A 22,506-nucleotide genomic window follows, 5' to 3' on the forward strand; every position below is an offset into this window, starting at 1 on the left:
ACTGTGCCTTCCGTAGCAAAATCATCTTCATGCATGACAATGCACCATCTCATGCTGCAAATAATACCTGTGTCATTGGCTGCTATCTGCATAAAAGATGAGAAACTCATGGTGTGGCCACCATCCTCCCCTGACCTCAACCAGATTGAGAACCTTTGGAGCATCCTCAAGCAAAAGATCTATGAGGGTGGGAGGCAGTTCACATCAAAACAGCAGCTCTGTGAGGCTATTCTGGCATCCTGCAAACAAATTCAATCAGAAACTCTCCAAAAACTCACAAATTCAATGGATGCAAGAATTGTGATAGCGATATCAAAGAAGGGGTCCTATGGTAAGATGTAACTTGCCCAGTTAGGATGTTTTTGATTGAAATAGCTTTTGATTTCAGTAAATATGACCACCTAATGCTGCAAATTCAGCAAATGCCCATTTTCAGTTCTTTACAACCTATACAATGTTTTAACTCTGTTGTGCATAATAATGTGGAACAGTGCATTTTCAGTTTTTTATTTTTGAAATAAATACTGTTATCATTAGGAGGTTTGTTCAATAAAATTCGAATTATACCCTAATGGTTGATGACTTAAAAATTATACTGACTGTCATTTGCATTGACTAATTATGAAAACCAGAGAAAGATATCATTTGCATAATAATTTGGAACGCGGTGTAGAGTAGAAATCTTTAAATAATATGAGAACACTAATATAGCATCTCACCAATGAAAACCAAACCAAAAAAGGTTACATAAAGACAAAAAAAAAAATGTTGAAGCAGTGGCAAAGAGAGTAGGTTATTGCTCTCTCTGTTTGTTCTCCACTATCCTATCTAACAAAAAGCAAAAAGCCAAAAGCCAAATAAACAATAAATAAATAAAAACATTAATTAGTGTCCATTTACACTGAATGCAAATAGCCGTTCTTGTTGGCAAAGGTTACTTTCACTAACTTTGCCCACCTCTGCCTTTAAAACAAATAACATTTTACTTGAACAGATTACTTGTGCAAATTGTACCACTATTATTTAGTGCAGTGGTTTTCAATCCTGGTTCTGGGGACCCACTGCTCTGCACATTTTGTGTGTCTCTCTTATTTACCACACCTGATTCAGTTCATCAGCTCGTTAGGAGAGAAATCCATGTACTTTACTGAGTGTGTCAAATAAGGGATACATACAAAATGTGCAGAGCTGTGGGTCCCCAGGACCAGGATTGAAAACCACTGATTTAGTGTAAATAGCAGCTTTGTTTACATTTAGTGTAAATAGCCTCTGGTGATATAAATGCAGTAGCATTTACAGTAATACAGATACAAATGAAAGCATCATTACTATGTGAGTCATGTTAACAAAATTGTGAGAAATGTAGAGTATGATATTAGAATTTGTAGTACAGATAAAAAAACCAGAAACTCTGAGCTTTCCTTTAGGCTGAATATACTGATCTGTTGTGGATCATAGCAATACAGTCAGGCGCTATGCCTACATGTGTTCCTGTCTCATTGAAGCACTTTGTGTTAATTCTAAAGCATTATGTGAGAAAATAAGTAACATTTTAAAAACTGGAGTGTATTCAAATCTACTATAAATCTGATTTGTATGTCTGTACTTTGTCTGACTTTGTGTATGAAACCTCTCTCCCACTGTGCCTCAGAAAAAAGCTAATGTAATTCAGGCCTTTTTTGCATTCAAACAAGCAAAATTAATAACATGGAAATGAAAATCAGAACTGTTCACCCACGAATGAAAAGGCTGTCATCAATTACTCATCCACATGTCATTTCAAACCTGTATGACTTGACTTTCTTCCACGGAACACAAAACGAAAATGTTTTTTATGATCTTGTTTGATTGAACTATTTGCAGTACAGATAAAACCCAGAATCTCAGAGTAGTATGCTGGAATCCTGATCTGGATACAGGCATTATGCCTAAGTGTGTTCCTGTCTCATTAAATGAATTAGCAAGCACTTTCTTTGTGAATTCTAGAACATTATGTAAGTCTATTCAAGCCTTTTATAAATTTTGTGTAAAAATAAAAAGACAGTTTGTTTGCACTTGTCTGACATTATGTATAAAACCACCTTCTCACTGTGCCTAAATAAACATGTAATTCATGCTCTCCTGGATTTTTTGCCTTAAAACAAACAAGGTGAACAACACAGATGTTGATGAAAATGCTCTTTACCTACTCACCCTCAAATAATTTCAAACCTGTATGAATGACTTACTTTCTTCAGTAGAACAAAAATCTGTTTTACATGACTTTTACCTGAGGCTTCAAAAAGCACACATAGCCTCAAAAGTAGCTTTGTGTGGGAAGTAGACAAAAATGCAAATCATAATTTGCTGAAACTTTTGCAACGTTTATGAGAAAAGAACAAATGTCTGATCTGTGAACAAATCACAAAAGTCAAACCTTTTCAATCATTCTGTTGATCTACTAGTTCACAAAACTTGTAAGGGCTAGGTAAATGATGACAGAATTTTCTTATTTGGGTGAACTTTATCTTCTTTTCGCATGACGTCAACCTGGAATCCAGACGCGATGGCTGGATTGCATTTACATTACACTTAGATCCAATCACAATGTGTCTTTGACTTCCTCTGGACAAGGACACACTTATCGAATAACATTCTGATCAGAAGCGCATTTACACTTGTCTTTTCAATGTGTATGTGGACAACATCCTGATACAGATTGCATGTTAAGGCCAAGTGTAAAGGCAGCCTTATACGCAAAGATGAGCTCTGTGTGAACGGCTCCTTGAAATGAAAAAACTCTTTCGGTGTGAACGGCCCCTAAGATTTATACATGTGCTTTTAGTAAACAAATCACATTTTAGAATTATTTTACACCTGTATTTAACACTGGCCACTTGGGATTGGATTACCCAAGTCGGAACTTAAAGGGTTAGCTCACCTAAAAATTCTGTCAATAATTACTCACCCAAAACTCATAAGACCTTTGTTCATATTCGGAACACAAATTAAGATCATTCTGATGAAATCCGAGAACCCTCCATATACAGTAAGGGTCGAATTGTTGAATAAAGTTGTTATTTTAGTTTTTTTGCACACAAAAATATTCTCATAGCTTCATAAAATTATGACTGAACCACTGAAGTCACATGGACTATTTTAACAATGTCCCTACTACCTTTCTAGGCCTTGAACACGGAAGGACCCTTGCTGTCAATGGAGGGTCTATGGAGCTCTCGGATTTCATCAAAAACATCTTAATTTGTGTTCTAAAGATGAACGAAGGTCTTACAGGTTTGGAACAGCATAAGGGTGAGTAATTAATGACAGAATTTTCATTTTTTAAGGAACTAACCCTTTAAAGGGTCTGTTATCATTTACTCACCCTCAAGTTGTTCCAAACTTGTTTTGCTGAACACATAAGAAGATATTATGAAGAATGTCACCATCTAAGTTTCTTTGTTCTACATACTATATCATATTTATTTGCTCAACTAAATCTGCTAATAAAACTTAGATAGCTGGTCAGGGTAGCACAACTATCTTCAACCATAAATAAGCCATGATATCTGAGCTGTCAGGGTCACACTGATCCATGTGTCCTTTCCTTTAAAAGGGCAGCAAGTCACTTGCATGCAGAGTGATTATCATGTCTGCTTGCAGAGAAGGGCAGGAAACAACCAGTACCTTCTTCCAGAATGACTATGCATCTTGAATATAATAGAATACGCCCTAAAGCTGTTCACCAATACACATTGGTAAGATGTTTTAATGTTTTGATAGGTCTCTTAAGTTCATCCGGGCTGCATTTGACCAAAAATTAAGTTAAAACAGTAATATTGTGCAACCCAGGCTCATGAAATTGCTGCACGTTTCACGGCAGTTTCAAAGTGAAATGTCCAGAGAGTGGTGTTAAAACACATGTTCAATACCTGATCGTGGCACTTTTTTATTAGGTTGGTACAGGCACGTATTGGAGCGCTTTTATTACGCTGTTTGAGGTACGTATTGTGGCTGTTCAGAATTCAAATATCCGAGGAGTGTGGCTAAAGTTTAATGCTCTATCATGCTGGAAATATCCTCTACACCAAACCTAACCCTAAACATACCCGATAGTGCTAACAGATGCAAAATTCATATAAAAATTGCTATTTTAACTTCCTTATGTGGATTTGAGCTGTCTTGTTAAACCGTAGTTTCATGGGATTTGTACCGAAGCTCTTTATCACTCAAGAGCAATGCCGTATCACGTGAGCTACCGAGCAAACCTACTGAATTAGAAAACTCACGCATATGAAGCTGTATATGCGCCGACAACGATCAGAAGTATCAATTTTCAAATCGCACAGGAAGTTAAAATTGTTTTAAAGACATAATTTCAGCAAGTAATTGTGTGAAAATCAACTTTATTCATCAAAACTCTGTACCTGTTAATCATTCTGTGAAAAGGAATAAAAGTTGTCTGAGTTTTACTACCTCTAGTGTTCATTTCAACTGGAAACTGCAGTGACTCATACAGTTTTGCAGAAATGTATATAAAAGCTGAATTTTCAGCTGTCTTTAGAGTCACATTATCCTTCAGATATTATTCTAATATACTGATTTGTTGCTCAAGAAGCACTATTATTGAAAAAAAAGTGGTGCTGCTTGAAACCTTGAAAGACTTGATAGTTTTTTTCAGAATTTTTTAATCAAAATAAACTTCAACATAGCAGCATTGACTTTAAAATTAAATCTTTTGTAACATTATAAATGTCTTTACTGCCACTTTCAATCAATGTAATGCATCACTGCTGAATGAAATATTCATTTTCCTTCAAAAACAAAAACAAAATTGAATGGCAGCATATACAATTCACTTTTGTAAAAGTATGTGGGCTCCTTAAAAGTGAAGTGTGCGATGAGCTTTTGAAAGTCTGCCACTGGTTAAAAAACAAATAATCGGAAAGACATTGAGATTTACCTGCATTATTGTCATCTGCCCAGGTGGAGATGTTTTCCAATAGCACATAGCTTCCCCGATAATCTTTGCGCCTATCCTCTGGACTGAGACCGAGTAAGCGATCTGTGAAAAAGTAAAAACAATACTGTCACAGTATACAGACAGACAAGAGCATGTCTTGTGAAGCAAAGCTAATCAGTTTGAATCAGAGGGGTTCATAAAGGAACATCTGCGACTAGCTCTATGCATCGTGTCAGAGTGGTACTCTTTGGTGTGGTAATTGTGGCAGCCATGTAAGTGTGTGTGAGAGCGAAGTGACAGGCTAATGAGGGTACACTGCTCAGCATACAGCTGCAGGCCTGACATGCAACCAGACTATGTGTGATCTGTTCTACCTAGTTTACATGGACAATATAATTCAATAAAAAATTTGAACCCATGCATTCACATAAAGACATGTTTTATTGACTAGTTTACACAGTTGGTTTCTGATTACAATCTATATCCTTCTTTCTCTTTTCATTCTCCATCCAGAGGTTGGCAACTTTCTTACTTAGGTTTTAGTTTCACTTTTGTTTCTCCCATTAATGCAACCTTTGTAACTAAATGACATAACAATCTGTACAAACATTTCATAGCAGGGAGGGTAAAATTACTTGCTATACTTAAATTAAAAATAATAAGGTAACATTGAGAACAGGTTTTATTTTTGTTAGGCTTTAAGAAACTCCCAAAAACTTTACCTCAATATTCTCTACATAAACCAGCTCCAAAGTGCCCCTGCCGACACTACTGATTTTTCATGCTGGCTGCCCCTACATCTGCTTTCTCAACCATCTTTATTAATTTATTTTTTCCGTTTTTATCCTCCTGCACTCCCTATTGCTACACGAATGAAGATCACTTTCACACAGACTGCTTTATGAGTGCAACTGTGCTATTTTAAAATAGCACAAATGGCAACAAAGCAGATTCATTTCATCAAATTGCCATCAAAAGATATCATAACAGAAGTATTTGAGGTTTGTTTACTGCAAGGCACTGTATTACACTAGTCAAGTCAATAGCTCTCATCATATACAATTATTACATTAAGTGTTTGATTTACGATAGCAGACTGTTAATATGTGTCGAGTTGCATCACTGTCAACCCAATGATTTACATTCCTGCAACTTCATTGAACATGACATAACCATTCTTCACTGGAGGTCAAATTTTCAACAATCGATAAACCGTGTTGTTATGAACTTCAGCTCACACTGAGTGATGTTCATGTCAAGAACAGATGGCAGTGCTTGTGCACTTTAAATTATAATAAATAATCTTTCTCTAATGATGAATTGCATCTGTTGTAAACCAATCAGTAAGGTTCTCAGGTCAATTTGAGCTAAAATATGATTATATCAAACAGGCTTGGGCAGTGCAGCATGTCCAAACATACTATCAAAGCTGCACTATACCATTCTGTTCCTAGAAATCAAACTTCCCAAAAAGTTAAACTCCACACACCTGAACCAACTCATTTTTTGAGAAGTATACTTACAATTTGAAGCAACAGCTCTAGAACTAAACTACTTATGAAGGTGCAAGATATTCACCTTATTAAATGTTTAATTAACAGACATTTTCATTTGTAATTTAGCCTACAGTGCATCTGTTGCAGGTGCAGACTACATGGAGTCAGTCACACAGGGTTTGCCGTCTAGATCAAGGAAATCATAGTTCATTGAAAGCACCATGTTTATGTTTATATGACATCATACGCGTTTCACTCACTGCACCAATCAAACATGTGCATGTTCCAATTCATTTATAAAAGAATAAACGCTCATTTTATTTGCATTTAAGTATATTTTAACGCTGGACACATCAGGGCCTTGATCACAGCATCATGTAACTGTTACTGATGCTCCACCTGCATCTGAAGGTGTGCATCTGTGCATGCTGTTGATTCAAGAGGCAGAGCGTCTATAAGAAGACATTTCTCCCGCCACGTGCGTGATGTGACCCCAGGTTCAACCCGGTGGATGTCAAACCCCAGACTGACACTACCGTTATGAATGCTGTCTTTAAACGGAAGAGACACTAGCAGAGTCCAAAAGACCCTTACCTTTCTCCGCTCTCCACTCCTTTTTCTTTTTGCTCATGGTGCCGTGGTGTGAGGGCTTCTGGTAACTGGTTTTTGAGTTAAGCAACCCCAGGCTCACAGTGATGTGCGCGCTGAAACTCAAGAGAAAGTGAAAGAGCTCCTGTAGCGTGACGCCTCACCTGAGAAACTGTCAAATTGTAGTTGGTGGGGAGACTGTGGGGTGATGCAACCTACCTTAACGCTAACAGTGGAGGCGGCGTGGAAAATGGAGCGCTGCGATTGGTCGGCTCGTACGCGGAAGCGGCGTTGCGATTGGACGGTTTCATGCGGCATTCTGATAAAACGCGCATACGCTTGACGTGCGCTAGGTTGAGCGAGCGTCAAAGCGTTGTGGGGTTGGTAGGGTAGCAACGGAGGGGAGTGAGTGAAAGAGCTTCAGAAGACTGGAGCGCCGTGCGTGGATGTGGAATGCAGGGATTTAGCACGTAGTTGGTACAGATGTTTAATGATGTGCACAATATCTATCTATCTATCTACACTACCAGTCAAAAGTTTATGAACAGTAAGATTTTTAATGTTTTTAAAGTCTCTTCTGCTCACCAAGCCTGCATTTATTTGATCCAAAGTACAGCAAAAACTGTTAAATTTAGAAATATTTTTACTATTTAAAATAACTGTTTTCGATTTGAATATATTTTAAAATGTAATTTATTCCTGTGATTTCAAAGCTGAACATCCTTACTCCAGTCATTTTTCAGAAATCATTCTAATATTCTGATTTGCTGCTCCAAAAAAAAACCATTATTATTATTATTATTATTATTATTATGTTGAAAACAGCTGAGTAGAATTTTTTCAAGTTTCTTTGATGAATCGAAAGTTCAGAAAAACAGCATTTTTCTGAAATAGAAATCTTTTGTAGCATTATCAATGTCTTTATCATCACTTTTGATCTATTTAAAGCATCCTTGCAAATTAAAAGTATTAATTCCTATAATTTCTTTCTTAAAATAAACAAAATTATACTGACCTCAAGTTTTGAGTGGTATAGTGTATAATGTTAAACGCTGATCTTTGGATCTTTCTATTCATCAAATAACAGCAAATCAGCATATTACAATGATTTCTGAAGGATCCTGTGACACTGAATTAAATTTACATATTAAAATATATTCAAATAGTTATTTTAAATAGTAAAAATATTTCACAATTTTACTGCTTTTGTTGTATATGGGATCAAATGAATGCAGGCTTGGTGAGAAGAAGAGAATTCTTAAAATAAAATAAAAAGTAAAAACATTAAAAATCTTACTGTTAAAAAAACTTTTTGGTCATCCTGAAAAACGCAACCTTTGTCCTTAAGCATTTTTTGGTCAGTGCCAAAATACTAACCTGTAATAAAACTTACAGTTACTAAAACTTTTAATATCCATTCTAACTACTCACATACTTGCATAAAATCTATGTTACATCTGTACAAATGGTCAAACGTTCTTGCTTCCACTGAAGCACAAGATGAAACATTCTTGTGGATCTAACTATTATTGTTCATCCATATATACACTATGTGATAATGGAAAAGATATTTGTGATTTCCTAAATCAACTTTATGTAGCAACAGGTTTTCTGTATACAAATGTGGATGAGTTTAATCTCAGATAGACTGCATACAATGAACTGTTTTTAAAAAGGAGCTTTACTTCAGATTTACCATGACTTGAGATATATTAAATCTGTTACTTTAAGGCATTGATTAACTATAATGTGTACATTTTCACATTTAATTCTTTCATAAATATTAATTAGTGCTTAAAATATAACATGTACATGTCAAAACCTTTTTGTCATTCTTAGTATTTTCACCCTGTTTCAAAAAATATGTTTCATATTGCCAGTAAATATTTCACAAAAAGGTTTATTTAACAAGAGGTGATTTAAAAGTCTATGAAGTCTATAAAAGTCCAACAAATAATGCATGACAATCTCTGCTAGTCACTGCAGTCCTCCTGACTAGAGCACAGAATACACAAAGACCTACATTATTGTAAAATTTCAACTAATCTAATAGAATTTAGACAAGAATGGCCAAGAACCTTGTAGTCCTGACAGGGTTATATGAAAACTTCAACCTGCAGAGGGCGTCAGTCACCGCTTTAAATCAGAAGATAAAACAAAAATAAATGTAATAAATAAGACAAGGCAAATTAACTGACTAAAAAATAAACAAATCTGAATTCCCGTTTTCATTTAACGAAGTCTTTATTTACAATGTATAAAAGGTTAAATAAAAATGCAAGGAAAGGACTTTTATCACATTTCTCAAGGTTTCCGGTTCCCGTGTTTCCCATGATGCCGTGCCCGGTGGGCAAATTCAAACAGTAGAAATGGAAGAGGAATCAAGGAAGGGAGAGTTTGATCGTACAAACATGACTGTCATCAAATATACCAACACCAACGAAACTTCTAACAACATCTACAACAACACAATTGTTCAAACAGAGCAGTGTACCTCTGACAAAGATGAATCAAGGGTTTCGTCTGATGGAGAAAAGGAAAGAAACATTTTGTGCCATGTCGATGATCCGGAATACTCCGCGAAATCTAAGGTGGAAAATCTGTGCTTGTTGGACAACATTGGTGAGGTTGAGAAAGACGAGGAGCCTTTAAACCCATCAGAGGACAAAGAAAATAAAAATAACCCCATTCAGGCAAGAACAGAACAGACTGATAGCGGTCGGGATGTAACGTTAGGTAAGTTGTGGCAAATGGTTAGATTTCCCGTTTACGCTATTTAGATATCTTCAGAATAACAAGAATGTAAACTTCTCCCAACTTTTCCATTTGTGTTTTCATTTTTTTTCATTGTAATATACGGTGCCACGAATTTTCTTTTTAGCAGACAGATGTTATGTTTTGAAAACGTTTATTGACTTTAACAATACAGAGTAGAAAGTATATATTTTTTGTAGTTTTGTATGCCCAAAGCATTTAATTATTGTATATACACTGCCAGTCCAAAGTAGATAGATTTTTAATGTTTTTTTAAGAATTCTCTTTTGCTCAAGCCTGCACTTATTTGATCCAAAATACAGCAAAAACAGTAAAAATGTTACATATTTTTACTATTTAAAATAACTGTTTTTCTATTTGAATATGTTTTAAAATGTAATTTATTACTGTGATCAAAGCTACATTTTCAGCATCAGTCTTCAGTGTCACATGATCCTTCAGAAATCATTCTAATATGCTGATTTGCTGTTCAAGAAACATTTTTTTTTTATTATTGTTATTATCATTATCAATATTTAAAACAACTGAGTACATTTTTTTCAGGATTCAAAAGCTTGGAGTCAGTATAATTTATTTCATTTATTTGTTTGTTTTGGGAAAGAAATTATAGAAATGAATACTTTCATTTAGCTTTAAATTGATCAAAAGTGATGATAAAGCCATTTAATGTTACAAAAGATTTCTATTTCAGATAAATGCTGTATTTCTGAACTTCCTATACATCAAAGAAACCTGAAAAAAATTATATTCAGCTGTTTTCAACAACAATAATAATAAGTTTTTTTGAGCAGCAAATCAGAATGATTTCTGAAGGATCATGTGACTGGGGTAATGATGCTAAAAATTTAGCTTTGAAATCACAGGAATAAATTACATTTTAAAATATATTAAAATAGAAAACAGGTATTTTAAATAGTAAAAATATTTCAAATTTATACCATTTTTGCTGTACTTTGGGTCAAATAAATGCGGGCTTGGTGAGCAGAAGACGCTTCTTAAAAACAAAACTTTTACTGTTCAAAAACTTTTGATTGGTAGGTTAAATAATTCTTAAATCTAGACCAAAAATAATCACAACATTGATGTGATTGTGTGACACAGATTTTATTTTTATTTAAAGGTTGCCAGCAGACGGATGCTTTGGCCAATTCTTCTGGCAGTCAGAGGGATTGTGAATCTAGTGGAGTGTCTGCAAACCATATTGATGATGAGGAAATATTCAGGAGAGCAAAAGAAGAAGGACGAGTGGATGTTGTCTTTCCTGGCAGTATCACCCAGGACGGCTGCTGTAGATTTGTTTGCGAGCTTCTCAAGTGTGTTCTTTACCAGCGACAGCAGATGCCAATGACATACGACCAAATGGTCTTCCTCCAGAAACAGCAGCATAATGCCACTCAGGTATTACAGAAGATCTAATATGTCCATAATTCAGAATTCTAATAAAGTTTGACTAAATAGTGTTTCATTTCTCGCAGACAGAGGATGTGGTAAACCGACGGTCTGCAAAGACATCTGACGGCTTGGATTGGCGTCGGTGCCAGCGGACGTTGCAGCAGCTGGATGAAGTCCTGGCCCACCTTGAGACATTGTTCTCTCTTAGCCAAGTTCCTCGTGTGCTTTTCTTGCTGGGTGGGTCCACCATCCTTCCCACCGAGCTGTATGAGGTGAACATGGAAGCTGTGGCAGTGGGGGCCGGGGGAAACAGCCTAAGGACCTCAACCTGTCTAAGACAGCTTTTCCGCACGCTGTTTGTGGCCGACCTGTTATCGGATGTCAAGTCCGTACGCCTCATGAGCACCACGGTCCTGGCTCTGGGTCACCGTGATTGTGGCGTGACTGGGTTTAAGCCCAAAGTGGATTTTAAAGTTCCCACAAAAGTGAAAAGGCAAGTCATCTCCATAGCCAGTGATTTGTCACTCACCGGGGGTTTTCAAAAAAGTAAAAGAAATCTGGAGGACTATATATGGTTTCAAGCCCCTGTCACTGTGAAAGGCTTCTGTAAATGATAAGGGGAATAAAGAGTAACAGATTTCAGGGAATGTTGAAATACATTTCGCTCCATTCTCAGGGATCACAGCTGCATGATTAGCCAAAAAAATGCTTTTTTTGTTTTATTATTGTTATTAAGGAATTCTGTGTGAATTTAAAACATTTTTTAAACCTCAGATTATTTATGCCATGTTTACATTGTTATCGGCTAATCCATATACCTTATTCATTTTATAGTATACAGTGGTGGTTTTCCATTATGTAATAATCTTGGCTGCTACTCACTCCAAGTCCACTTGTACCAAGTCACAATGAATTAAAACCAACTGCTATATGGCAGCTTCTGGAATTAATGCATGTAAATGATTTTAATTTACTTTAAAATAATGAATGCTGTGTTTTAGGCTCTTTAAGTCTGTCAGTGTATATTTTCATGAAAATAATGCATTTTAACACTTTCATTTGGTGCTATATCTTTGTACTGTTTGTTTTTATTTTGCATTTTCATTTACTTACAAAAGAACATTTAATCTTGATTTCAGGGTTCATTAAATCTGGTTGTAATGATGCAAACTGATGATTGAAGCATGTATATTAGTGTTTCATTTTTGAAAGTTAGGGTTCCTTTTTTAGAAATGTTTACTGATTTTAACAGTACAGAGTAAAAAATATAATTAAAATTATGCTTGCATCATGCAAAAAAATACAAAATTATATTATATAGAACTTTTTTATATAACTTAATTTGCTTAATTGAAAAACCACAACACTTCTAAATGTTTAACCTTGCATTTTCAACTGAGTTAAAGGATTTCACTTCCAGAACAAAAATTTAGATAATGTACTCACCTCGTTGTCATCCAAGATGTTTGTGTCTTTCTTTCTTCAGTTGTAATGAAAGTTTTTTTGAGGAAAAAATTATCTCCATATAGTGGACTTCTATGGTGCCCGTGAGTTTGAACTTCCAAAATGCAGTTTAAATGCTACTTCAAAGGGCTCTAAACGATCCCAGCTGAGGAAGGAAGGGTCTTATCTAGTGAAATAAAAAAAATAAAAAATAGTTTCGTGAAATAAGACCTTTTTCTTCAGCTAGGATTATTTGAAGCTGCATTTAAACTGCATTTTGGAAGTTCAACATTTGCGGGCATCATAGAAGTCCACTATTTGGAGAAATATCCTGAAAGGTTTTCCTCAAAAAAAAAAAAAATTTTCTTTACTTAAGAAAGAAAGACGTGAACATCTTCGATGACAAGGGGGTGACTACACTATCTTGAAATTTGTGTTCTGGAAGTGAACTTGTCCTTTAACTTAAGATTGTTAAATGCACTGATGACACTAAACAAAAATGATCAGAGCAGTGCATTATTTTCTTCAGATACTGGAATAAAGCTGTTATTTGTTGCCTTTGCTTTCCACTTTCTCCACAAACTGAATGATGTCTTCAGCCATCAGCTGAGGTTCTTCAAAGGAAGCAAAGTGTCCCCCTCGTGGCATGTAGGTGAAGGAACGCACATCTGTAAACCGTGCGCCAGCCCAAGCCCTAGGGCAGTGGAGCAGCTCATCAGGAAAGGCAGCCAGGCCAGTGGGCACATAAATGCTTGTCCTTTAAGGAAAAGTAGAAATAGGAAAAAAAAAAAATTGCCATCCAAATCAGATCAGAGTTAAAGCAAACATTTATGAGTGTGATGTATAAGTATTCATTTTGGGTCACTGCAAAGACATTAAAACTTACACTCTGTCCACCCTTGTCTTGAAATCTTTCTTCAGGTTCTCTTTGTAGAAGCGCATTGAGGGAATGATGGAACAAGTGGTCCAGTAGATCATGACGTTTGTAAGGAGGTCGTCTAGACTGAACTTTCTATGATAGAACAATAAGTGACAAAGCCACTTTTATATTTTCAGATTTTGCTAGTTAGGCATCAAAGTTCATTGAAGGGATAGTTACCCAAAAATGTAAATTCTGTCATTAATTACACACCGTAAGGTTGTTCCAAACCCGTAAGACCATTGTTCATCTTCGAAACACAAATTAAGATATTTGTGATGAAATCGGAGAGCTTTCTGACCCTGCGTAGACAGTAATGCAACTGAAATGTTCCCAGAGACAGAAACATAGTAAGGACATCAGTGGTTAAACCGCAATTTTACGTAGCTACAAGAAGAAAAAAAACAAAAATGACTTTATTCAACAATTATTTTCCCCCGAATCACATATTCCACCATTATTGAGTGTACCACAACGCATACTCATGCCTTCCTCTGCACATAAAGTGCAACATGTTGTTTATGTGATTTGGAGGAAGTGAATTGTTGAATAAAGTCGTTATTTTTGTTTTCTTTGCGCACAAAAAGTATTCTTGTAGCTTCGTAAAATTATGTTTATACTATGTTTCTGGACCTAGGAACATTTCAGTTGCGTTGCTGTCTAAGCAAGGTCAGAAAGCCCTTGCATTTTATCAGGAATATCCTAATTTGTGTTCCGAAAATGAACAAAGGTCTTACTGGTTTGGAACGACAAGAGGGTGAGTAATTAATGACAGAATATTCATTTTTGGTTGCACTATCCCTTTAATGAAAAGATCTAAAATATGTAAAAGTTCCAAAGTTTGGGATCAGTAGGATTAAACATTATACTAATAATACTTTTATTCAGCAAGGATACATTAAATGAATCAAACGTATAATATTACAAATCACAGTTTTTCACAAAAATATTAACAGCACAACTGTTTTCCGTATTGATAATAAAATGTATAAACTGTATGAGATTACACCTTCTTCACCTCTCCAAACCTCCATCCTCCAAGTCTCTGTTCCCCAAGTCTGTCCAGGAGGAGAATTTCTCCAAGATATAAGCAGCCAAGCCAACTGGAGAGTCATTCAGTCCACACCCTGCAAGAGCAACAAAAATCCACAAAAAATATTTTTAGGCAAGTTAAATTCTCAGTTAGGTGTTAATCTGATACAGAGTCAGAAATGAACAAGGGCTTGTGGTAAAAAAGCCACCAAAATAACCAAAAGTGCCCCATAAATTCAAGAAAAAGGGTCAAAAATGCCCCTGCACAATTAAACAATGTATTACGACTGTCGTGATAAAAAAATGAATTAATACTTTTCATGGAATTAGATTAAGATTTGCTTACACTACACCCGATTGCTTTTACGTTTTGTTCAGCGTTGAGCCTTTACAACTAATGAAGGATGTTTCTGATGAATTTAGGAATACACTGGCCAATCAGAGGTGATTAGATTAGACAGCACTGAAAACGTCGGAGCTGTTGTTGAGTGCGCATGCGAATTCCCTCATCATAAACAATACAGTGCAGATACGATGTAAATAATAGATTAATTTCGTAGCTTCAGTGATTATAATGGGCGTTTTTTCATAACTTGTGCTAGACTTGGCTATTGTCATGCACTGACATGTTGTTCTGTGAAGCCAGAATGTGACGTGCCCTAAACGCAGACACAAAACAAATGTGTTTTTTATATTTTTTCTATATAGATATTAATAATAATTATTACAATATAAAGAGCAATAATCTACAATAATGTTTTAAACTAGTGATGTGTCATTTATGAACAATTCACTCAATTTGAACTAATCGTTAATACGACTCGGGAACAATGAGTCGACTAAGCGAGATATTCATTCATTTTGTGTTGACTTTGCATGCACAACATCCTATTGGCTTTTTACAGGAAACAGTTCACCTCTCGAGTCTTCATGTATGAGTCATTCATTCCTCCCGTGACACCTCTATAGACGCTATGCAGTCTGTGCCAGGTCTGAGTTGTTCGTTCGTCCTTTTGTCACATGACATGACAGCAGTATTGGATACAGAAATGAGTTAATAAACCTTCGTTTACAGTTATTTGATGCGTTGTAGGCCTACCTGTTTTATTCCTCACAATTTATACAAATTTGTGAATTTCTGTCATGTTCGTTAACACTGAATGTGGTAATAAAGAGGCTTTAAACTTTATCCGTATGATGAGGAAGGATCAGTCTGATAAAGCAAAGATACCTACATATAATAACAGCATACAGTTAAATAACATATAATGTTTATATTTGTTGTAAGATACTGAGCCGGGAAATTACCACGTGACAAAAGAACGAATGACTCGAACCCAAAGACTCGAGAGACAAACTCGTCAATTCTGTTTCCGTTACAGAATACATAACTTCAGTTTATGATAATAAGATGATTATAAAAAAAACTGCCCTCACAAATGTAAAAAATGTTAAGTTAATTTCTGACCCTGATTTGACATGACCTAAAAGCATACTATGAGATGTGCCAAGCATTACCTGCTGTATCTGGTTTAGTGGCTTGAATGTGCAAATAGCCAGTTTCTCTCAGTATGTCAAATATATTCTTCTCCATGTAAGGATAGAGTCGTCTGACATCTTCCTTTGTGAAGCCCACCAGGAACGGCAGGTAGCGACCAATGACTAGGGAGAGGAGCTGTCCAAAGCTGTCTGTCCTGGCAATGACCATGTTCAGGTGCAGACCACGAATGCACCTTATTTTGATAAGAGAGCAGACAGACAGCTTTTTAATTTACAATATACTAGCATGAATTGTATGTCATAAAAAGAACAGTTATAAGGATAGTAAGAGGTGTGAAACTCTTTACTCAGGCTTCATCTGGGCCATGTTGCTGGTAATGAAGGCTCCCCAGTCTCCTCCTTGCACGTAAAACTCAGGGAATCCAAGTCTTTCCATCAGCTTAAGGAAGATGCGGGCGGCCTCCAAAGTGTTGAATCCTTCATGTGAAATAATGGAAAAAAAGCAGGACTATTGTTCGTTTTCCATCTTTTTGCATATGTTTAGATTGTATATAATCTGTGTGCCATCATGCCATTTGTTTGTCGGTGAAAAGAGTCAGCCATAAGTTCCATAAATGTGACCCTGGGCCATTTCTTGTATGGTTTGTTAGGATAGGACAATATTTGGCTGAGATACAACTATTTGAAAATCTAGAATCTGAGGGTCTCTAAATATTGAGAAAATCGCCTTTAAAATTGTCCAAATTAAGTTATTAGCAATGCATATTACTAATCAAAAATTAAGTTTTGCTATATTTACAGAAGGAAATTCACAAAATATCTTAATGGAACATGATTTTTACTTATCCTAATTATTTTTAGCATAAAAGATAAATCGATAATTTTGACCCATGCAGTGTATTGTTGGCTATTGCTACAAATATACCTGTGCTACTTAAGAGAAGGTTTTGTGGTCCAGGGTCACAAATGTTCACAGACTTACCTTTTTTACGTGGCGCTTCAGAGTAGCCGTAGCCTGGAATGGAGGGACAGATGACCTCAAAGACCACATCTGAATCAGTCTTAGTGAGCAAGGGAATGATCCTGTAAAACTCATAGAAGGAACCAGGCCAGCCATGAACCATCATGAGAGGGAGAACTGTCTGTCCAGCCTTCTGGACAGGCCTCACGTGGACGAAATGCACGTCTATTCCTGAGAAGCAGTACAGACTTTCACTAAAAAACTCAACCAATTTCAAACACAAGGTGAAAATTGCATGCTTTGTTACTACATGCTTCATCTAGCGAGGTAAATGATCACCTTTAAAAGTGTTAGGTGCTTACCCTCAATTTTGGTTTTGAAGTGAGGATACTGGTTAATCACCTTCACCTGCTTTTCCCAGTCATACTGGTGCCTCCAATAAGAGACCACCCGCCTAAGATAGTTCGAGTTAAATCCATAATTAAAGCGGCTATCCTCCAGTGGTTCAGTGAAGCGAGTTTGATCAATGCGTCTGTGTAGATCCTGAAGAAAACAGTGGAGTTAATGATGACTTTTAAAACATAGTGGTTGGTTGAGTGAGTGTATGTTTAACACACATAAAAGTGGAAGAGAGTGATCTTGTGGGGAATTATGTGAATACCTGTTATTTATTCAAAAATTGCTGACCCACCTCTATCTCTTCCACCGAGGTCTTCACTACAAATTTGTGAATGGTTTCATCCTCAGTTAAAGTCTTCTCTCCAGCTCCCCACCAGCCATCCCCGATTGGTATTGTTTTGGGGTTTTGCTTCCATGCCAGGTAGCACAAAACAGCTCCAACCCCAGCAGAAGAGAGTGCTAGGAGCTGTAGTTTAGACCGATCAAGGTTGCCAAGCGTCTCTCTAAAAGTAATGAAAGTTAGTTGACATTAAATATTTAAAGATGTAAGGCTGGAATTCCCTACATGACTTCTGATTCGAAACAGATATTAAAAACTGGCTATCACACACACTGAGAATCCTGCACTACCAGACTTTCAAGTTCGAACACAACAAACTCATGTAGAAATATGTGCCTCATTTCTAGGAGACATGTGACAAATGAAAACACTATGTAATAAATTGGCTAAAATGTTACATCTGATATCCTTAGTAAAATAATAAATTAAAAAATTAATGACAGAATTAACATTTCTGGGTGAACTCTCTCTTTAAGAATGGCTCTGACTTACATCTACCAGTGTCAGCTCTGACAACTAGGCAAAACTCAGAGTTTGTTTACTTACTTATTTACTTTGGTTTTTATTAATGTGCTAAGCAAATAATCTTTTATTTTAGATTAAATAGGCCCACACTGGGAAACAGTGTCTTGTTATTCAGCCTCACCCACCCTCTTCCCACCATGCACTGGGGAAATAATACTTAATATGTAACCCTGGACCAAAAAGCTTAAGCAGCACGGGTATATTTGTAGCAATAGCCAAAATTACATTGTATGGGTCACAATTATTGATTTTTCTTTTATGCCAAAAATCATTAGGATACTAGGTAAAAATCTGTTCCATGAAGATATTTTGTAAATTTCCTACAGTAAAAATATCAAAACTTTTTGATTAGTAATATGCACTGCTTAGAACTTCACTTGGACAACTTTAAAGACGATTTTCTCAATATTTAGATTTTTTTTTTTTACACCCTCAGATTCCATATTTTCAATAGCTGTATCTCAGCCAAATATTGTCTTATATCCTAACAAAACATACATCAATGGAAAGCATAGTTATCCAGCTTTCAGACGATGTGTAAATCTCAATTTTAAAAAAAATGGACCCTTATGACTGATTTTGTGCTCCAGGGTCACATATACAGTTGTTGCAATGTTTGACCTTTGGTCATTTAAACTCACGACGATCATTTAATGAAGTAAATGAATGCTCAACAAAAAAAAAGCCATGCATGCACATTTTTTGACAAACAAGACGAATGTGGTGAAGTTTCAGGAAACTGGTGAACTACATGGAGTGACCTCGGAATGACTAAGCATGCTGCACACCAACGGAAATGGTTTGACCGCACCTCAAATGGTGGGAGATGGTGGGAGATGCATTACTAATCTTTACAGATTCCGCGCTCCGCAGTTTTACTCACTTGACGTATTCAATTGTCTGCATAATAGAGTCCTCAAAGCCCATCGTACGTTAAGAAACGTTGGCTGTCTTTTCCAGACAAAGCTGTGTTGAACTGTGCTTATGTAATAATGTTCGAAGTGCAAATAAGTTCAAGTCGCGAAGGTGGTATTTTTTCCCCCAAACTTACTAGCTACTCACAAAATCCCGCCCCTCGGCCGATTTTATTGGTCAACTCAGTCAGCTGTCACCTGTCAAGAAAACTTCGGAAAAATCATGGATTTCAATCGCGATTAAAAGTAACAGTATAAAACAGTTGTTTAGTCTGTCATTGTGTGTTTTCAATGATATCCTGAGGTTAAAGTTATTAGTGTTAAGGATTAGTAGTTGTTTCGGTGTTGTGTAGGCATGCGGCTCTGTGATTGACATGAACAATCAAATCGTCAGAATCGGCCAGGGGGCGGGGTTTGCGTTTAGTAGTATGAGAGGTAGAGTTGCTTGAGACAGACTTTGCTCAATTATTTATAAACCCCTGTTCTGTCACTATTTTGCAGTTACGTCTGAATTGTTCGTGTTATGCTTCCAGCAACATGTTCATAACGTTGGCGTTTTGTATTCTGTAATAGGCTTACATATCAGTTTGTCTATCCACAAATGACTCTCTTTGACTATTACTACTGTCATTTCCAAATCAGTGGGAGGAATGATTATACATTCTTGCATTTATAATACGTTTGCAGCAAAACTCTCCTGGACAGTGTGTCTCCAGAAGCCCATGGTGGCTCCAGGAGTAAATTCAGGCAACTTATTATCAATCGACTAAATTGAGGCAAATCTTTGTAATATTTGAGATTATGCCCTAAATCCTGCAGCCAGCTGCAACAAAGCCCTTTAAAATCCTTAGTGATTATACCTGTACAATTATAGCTACAGTAAGCAGTTTCTTTACGTAAGGGGTTTCAACTCTGTTTACAAGTGGTTTCAAATGATGATGTAAAGGTCTGCCTTTGGTTTCAAGACCACTTGTTGTAAAATAATCATAAAAATCTTAGGAAGGAAACTGAAGGGACACTCCCTGTTCCTTACTTTATGCAAATAACAGTGATTAGTTTAGTGGCAACAGTCAATCATTGGGCTACTTCACACTGGGCACTGATTAAATATACTGATTATAAAAAGCTGAGACAAAAGATTTAACAAATGTGACTTAAAATTAGGGAAGAGATTGGTCATAAAGGAGATAACAGCATTACCAATCCCTCAAATGAAAAACTAAAAAGCTAGAGAAACTGCAAGCTTGGAATGGTAATCGGAAGTGCTTTGAAAAAAATACCAGGCCACTGACTTACGGTAATCATCACTGTGAGTTTGCATGAGGTTAAAACCCTGTTTACCCAGTGAGTTAAAATACTCGCAAAGACCTGATTCTGTATGAATGTGCTTTTTCTGGTTTACAAAGATGTAGACACTGGCTGAAGCAGATGGGCTCATTTGAATTGTGAAGACTGGTAATTCAATTAGGCTTAATATTAATTATCTTAAAATGTTTTTTTTTTTTTTTTATAAATTTAGTGTTGTCAAACAATTAATTGCATCCAAAACACTGTGTATATTTATTATTTATAAATAAATACACACACATGCATGTATATATTTAAGAAAAATGTGTTTATATATTAAAATATGAATATAAATATATACATGTAAATACATATAAATATTTTGCAATATATGTTCTGTGTGTGTGTGTGTGTGTGTGTGTGTGTGTGTGTGTGTGTGTGTGTGTGTGTGTGTGTGTATTTACATATACATAACTATACACACATATAGTATGTAGACAAAAACTTTTATACTGGATGTGATTCATTGCGATTAATCCTTGGACAGCACTATTTTTGTGTTGTCAAACGATTAATTGAGATTAATCATTCAAAATAAAAGTTTTAGTTCACATAATAAATGTGTGTGTACTGTGTATAAATACATGTATGTATATATCTAAGAAAAAATATGTTGTTTATATAATAAAATATTTGTATATAATATAAATTATATAAATATATACAGTAAATGTAAAACCATGCAAATATTTTCAAAACATACTGTATGTGTGTGTGTATTTACATAGACATAACTATACGCACATATACTATGTAAACAAAAGCTTTTATTGGATGTAATTCTTTGCGATTAATCATTTTTTGTGCTGTCAAACAATTAATTGCGATTAATCACATCCAAAATAAAAGTTTTAGTTTGCATAATAAATGTGTGTGTACTGTGTATAAATACACACACATGTATGTACATATTTAAGAAAAAATGTGTTGTTTATATATTACAAATATTTGTATATAATATAAATTATATGAATAAAAATATATACAGTACATATATATATAAATATATACTGCATGTGTGTATATATGTGTGTATTTACATATACATAACTATACACAGTATACACACATATTACGTAAACAAAAACTTTTATTTTGGAGGAGATTCATTGTGATTAATCATTTGCAGCACTATTTTTTATTTTTGTATAAATATAAATATATAGTACATGTAAATACATGCAAATATTTTCCAAATATATATATACTGTATGTGTGTGTGTGTGTGTGTGTGTGTGTGTGTGTGTGTGTGTGTGTGTGTGTGTGTGTGTGTGTGTGTGTGTGTATTTACATATACAAAACTATATGCACACACATATATTATGTAAACAAAAACTTTTATTTTGGATGAGATTCATTGCAATTAATCATTTGCAGCACTATTTTTTTTAATAAATTTAAATAGCCTATATACAGTGCATGTAAATACATGCAAATATTTTCTAAATATATATACTGTGTGTGTGTGTGTGTGTGTGTGTGTGTGTGTGTGTGTGTGTGTGTGTACCTGGTATTCATCACGTTGTGGGGACCAAATGTCCCCACAAGGATAGGAATACCAGTAGATTTTGACCTTGTGGGGAAATTTCTCAGGTCCCCATGAGGAAACAGGCTTATAAATCATGCACAATGAGTTTTTTTGATGAAGTAAAAGTGTGCACAATCTCCTGTGAGGGCTAGGTTTAGGTGTAGGGTAGGTGTAGGGCGATAGAAAGTACGGTTTGTACAGTATGAAAACCATTACGCCTATGGAATGTCCCCATAAAACATGTAAACCCAACATGTGTGTGTGTGTGTGTGTGTGTGTGTGTGTGTGTGTGTGTGTGTGTGTGTGTGTGTGTGTGTGTGTGTGCGTATTTACATATACAAAACTATACACCCACATATATTATGTAAACAAAAACTTTTATATTGGATGTAATTCATTGTGATT

The 22,506-nt window shown here is 35.6% G+C and overlaps 3 protein-coding genes across 3 annotated transcripts in view; 1 reads left to right on the top strand and 2 right to left on the bottom strand.

The window, feature by feature from the left end:
• macrod2 (mono-ADP ribosylhydrolase 2) overlaps positions 1–7,235 on the bottom strand; it is an 849,841-nt gene extending 842,606 nt beyond the window's left edge. Inside the window, exons 1-2 of the mRNA XM_073834923.1 lie at positions 7,033–7,235; positions 4,943–5,044 (exon numbers count right to left, since the gene is read on the bottom strand). Coding sequence (XP_073691024.1) covers positions 4,943–5,044; positions 7,033–7,069 — 139 coding nt within the window. The 5' untranslated portion in view covers positions 7,070–7,235. The remainder of the gene's footprint in view (positions 1–4,942; positions 5,045–7,032) is intronic.
• Positions 7,236–9,295: 2,060 nt separating this feature from the next.
• Positions 9,296–12,108, top strand: mad2l1bp (MAD2L1 binding protein). Its single transcript, XM_073833799.1, has 3 exons — positions 9,296–9,762; positions 10,922–11,199; positions 11,277–12,108. The coding sequence occupies exons 1-3, from the start codon at positions 9,396–9,398 to the stop codon at positions 11,805–11,807; spliced, it is 1,176 nt and encodes a 391-aa protein (XP_073689900.1). The 5' UTR covers positions 9,296–9,395; the 3' UTR covers positions 11,808–12,108.
• A 138-nt stretch (positions 12,109–12,246) lies between these two features.
• Positions 12,247–19,343, bottom strand: ephx5 (epoxide hydrolase 5). The gene is made up of 9 exons (XM_073833798.1): positions 19,196–19,343; positions 17,740–17,950; positions 17,411–17,591; positions 17,070–17,279; positions 16,435–16,564; positions 16,106–16,320; positions 14,574–14,682; positions 13,523–13,648; positions 12,247–13,393 (listed from the first exon to the last, which is right to left on the bottom strand). Exons 1-9 carry the CDS (start codon positions 19,237–19,239, stop codon positions 13,183–13,185), a joined length of 1,437 nt encoding a protein of 478 aa, XP_073689899.1. The 5' UTR covers positions 19,240–19,343; the 3' UTR covers positions 12,247–13,182.
• Between the last annotated feature and the right edge of the window lie 3,163 nt (positions 19,344–22,506).

This window comes from Garra rufa, chromosome 2, assembly GCF_049309525.1.
Source record: "Garra rufa chromosome 2, GarRuf1.0, whole genome shotgun sequence".
Classification (NCBI taxonomy): Eukaryota; Metazoa; Chordata; class Actinopteri; order Cypriniformes; family Cyprinidae; genus Garra; species Garra rufa.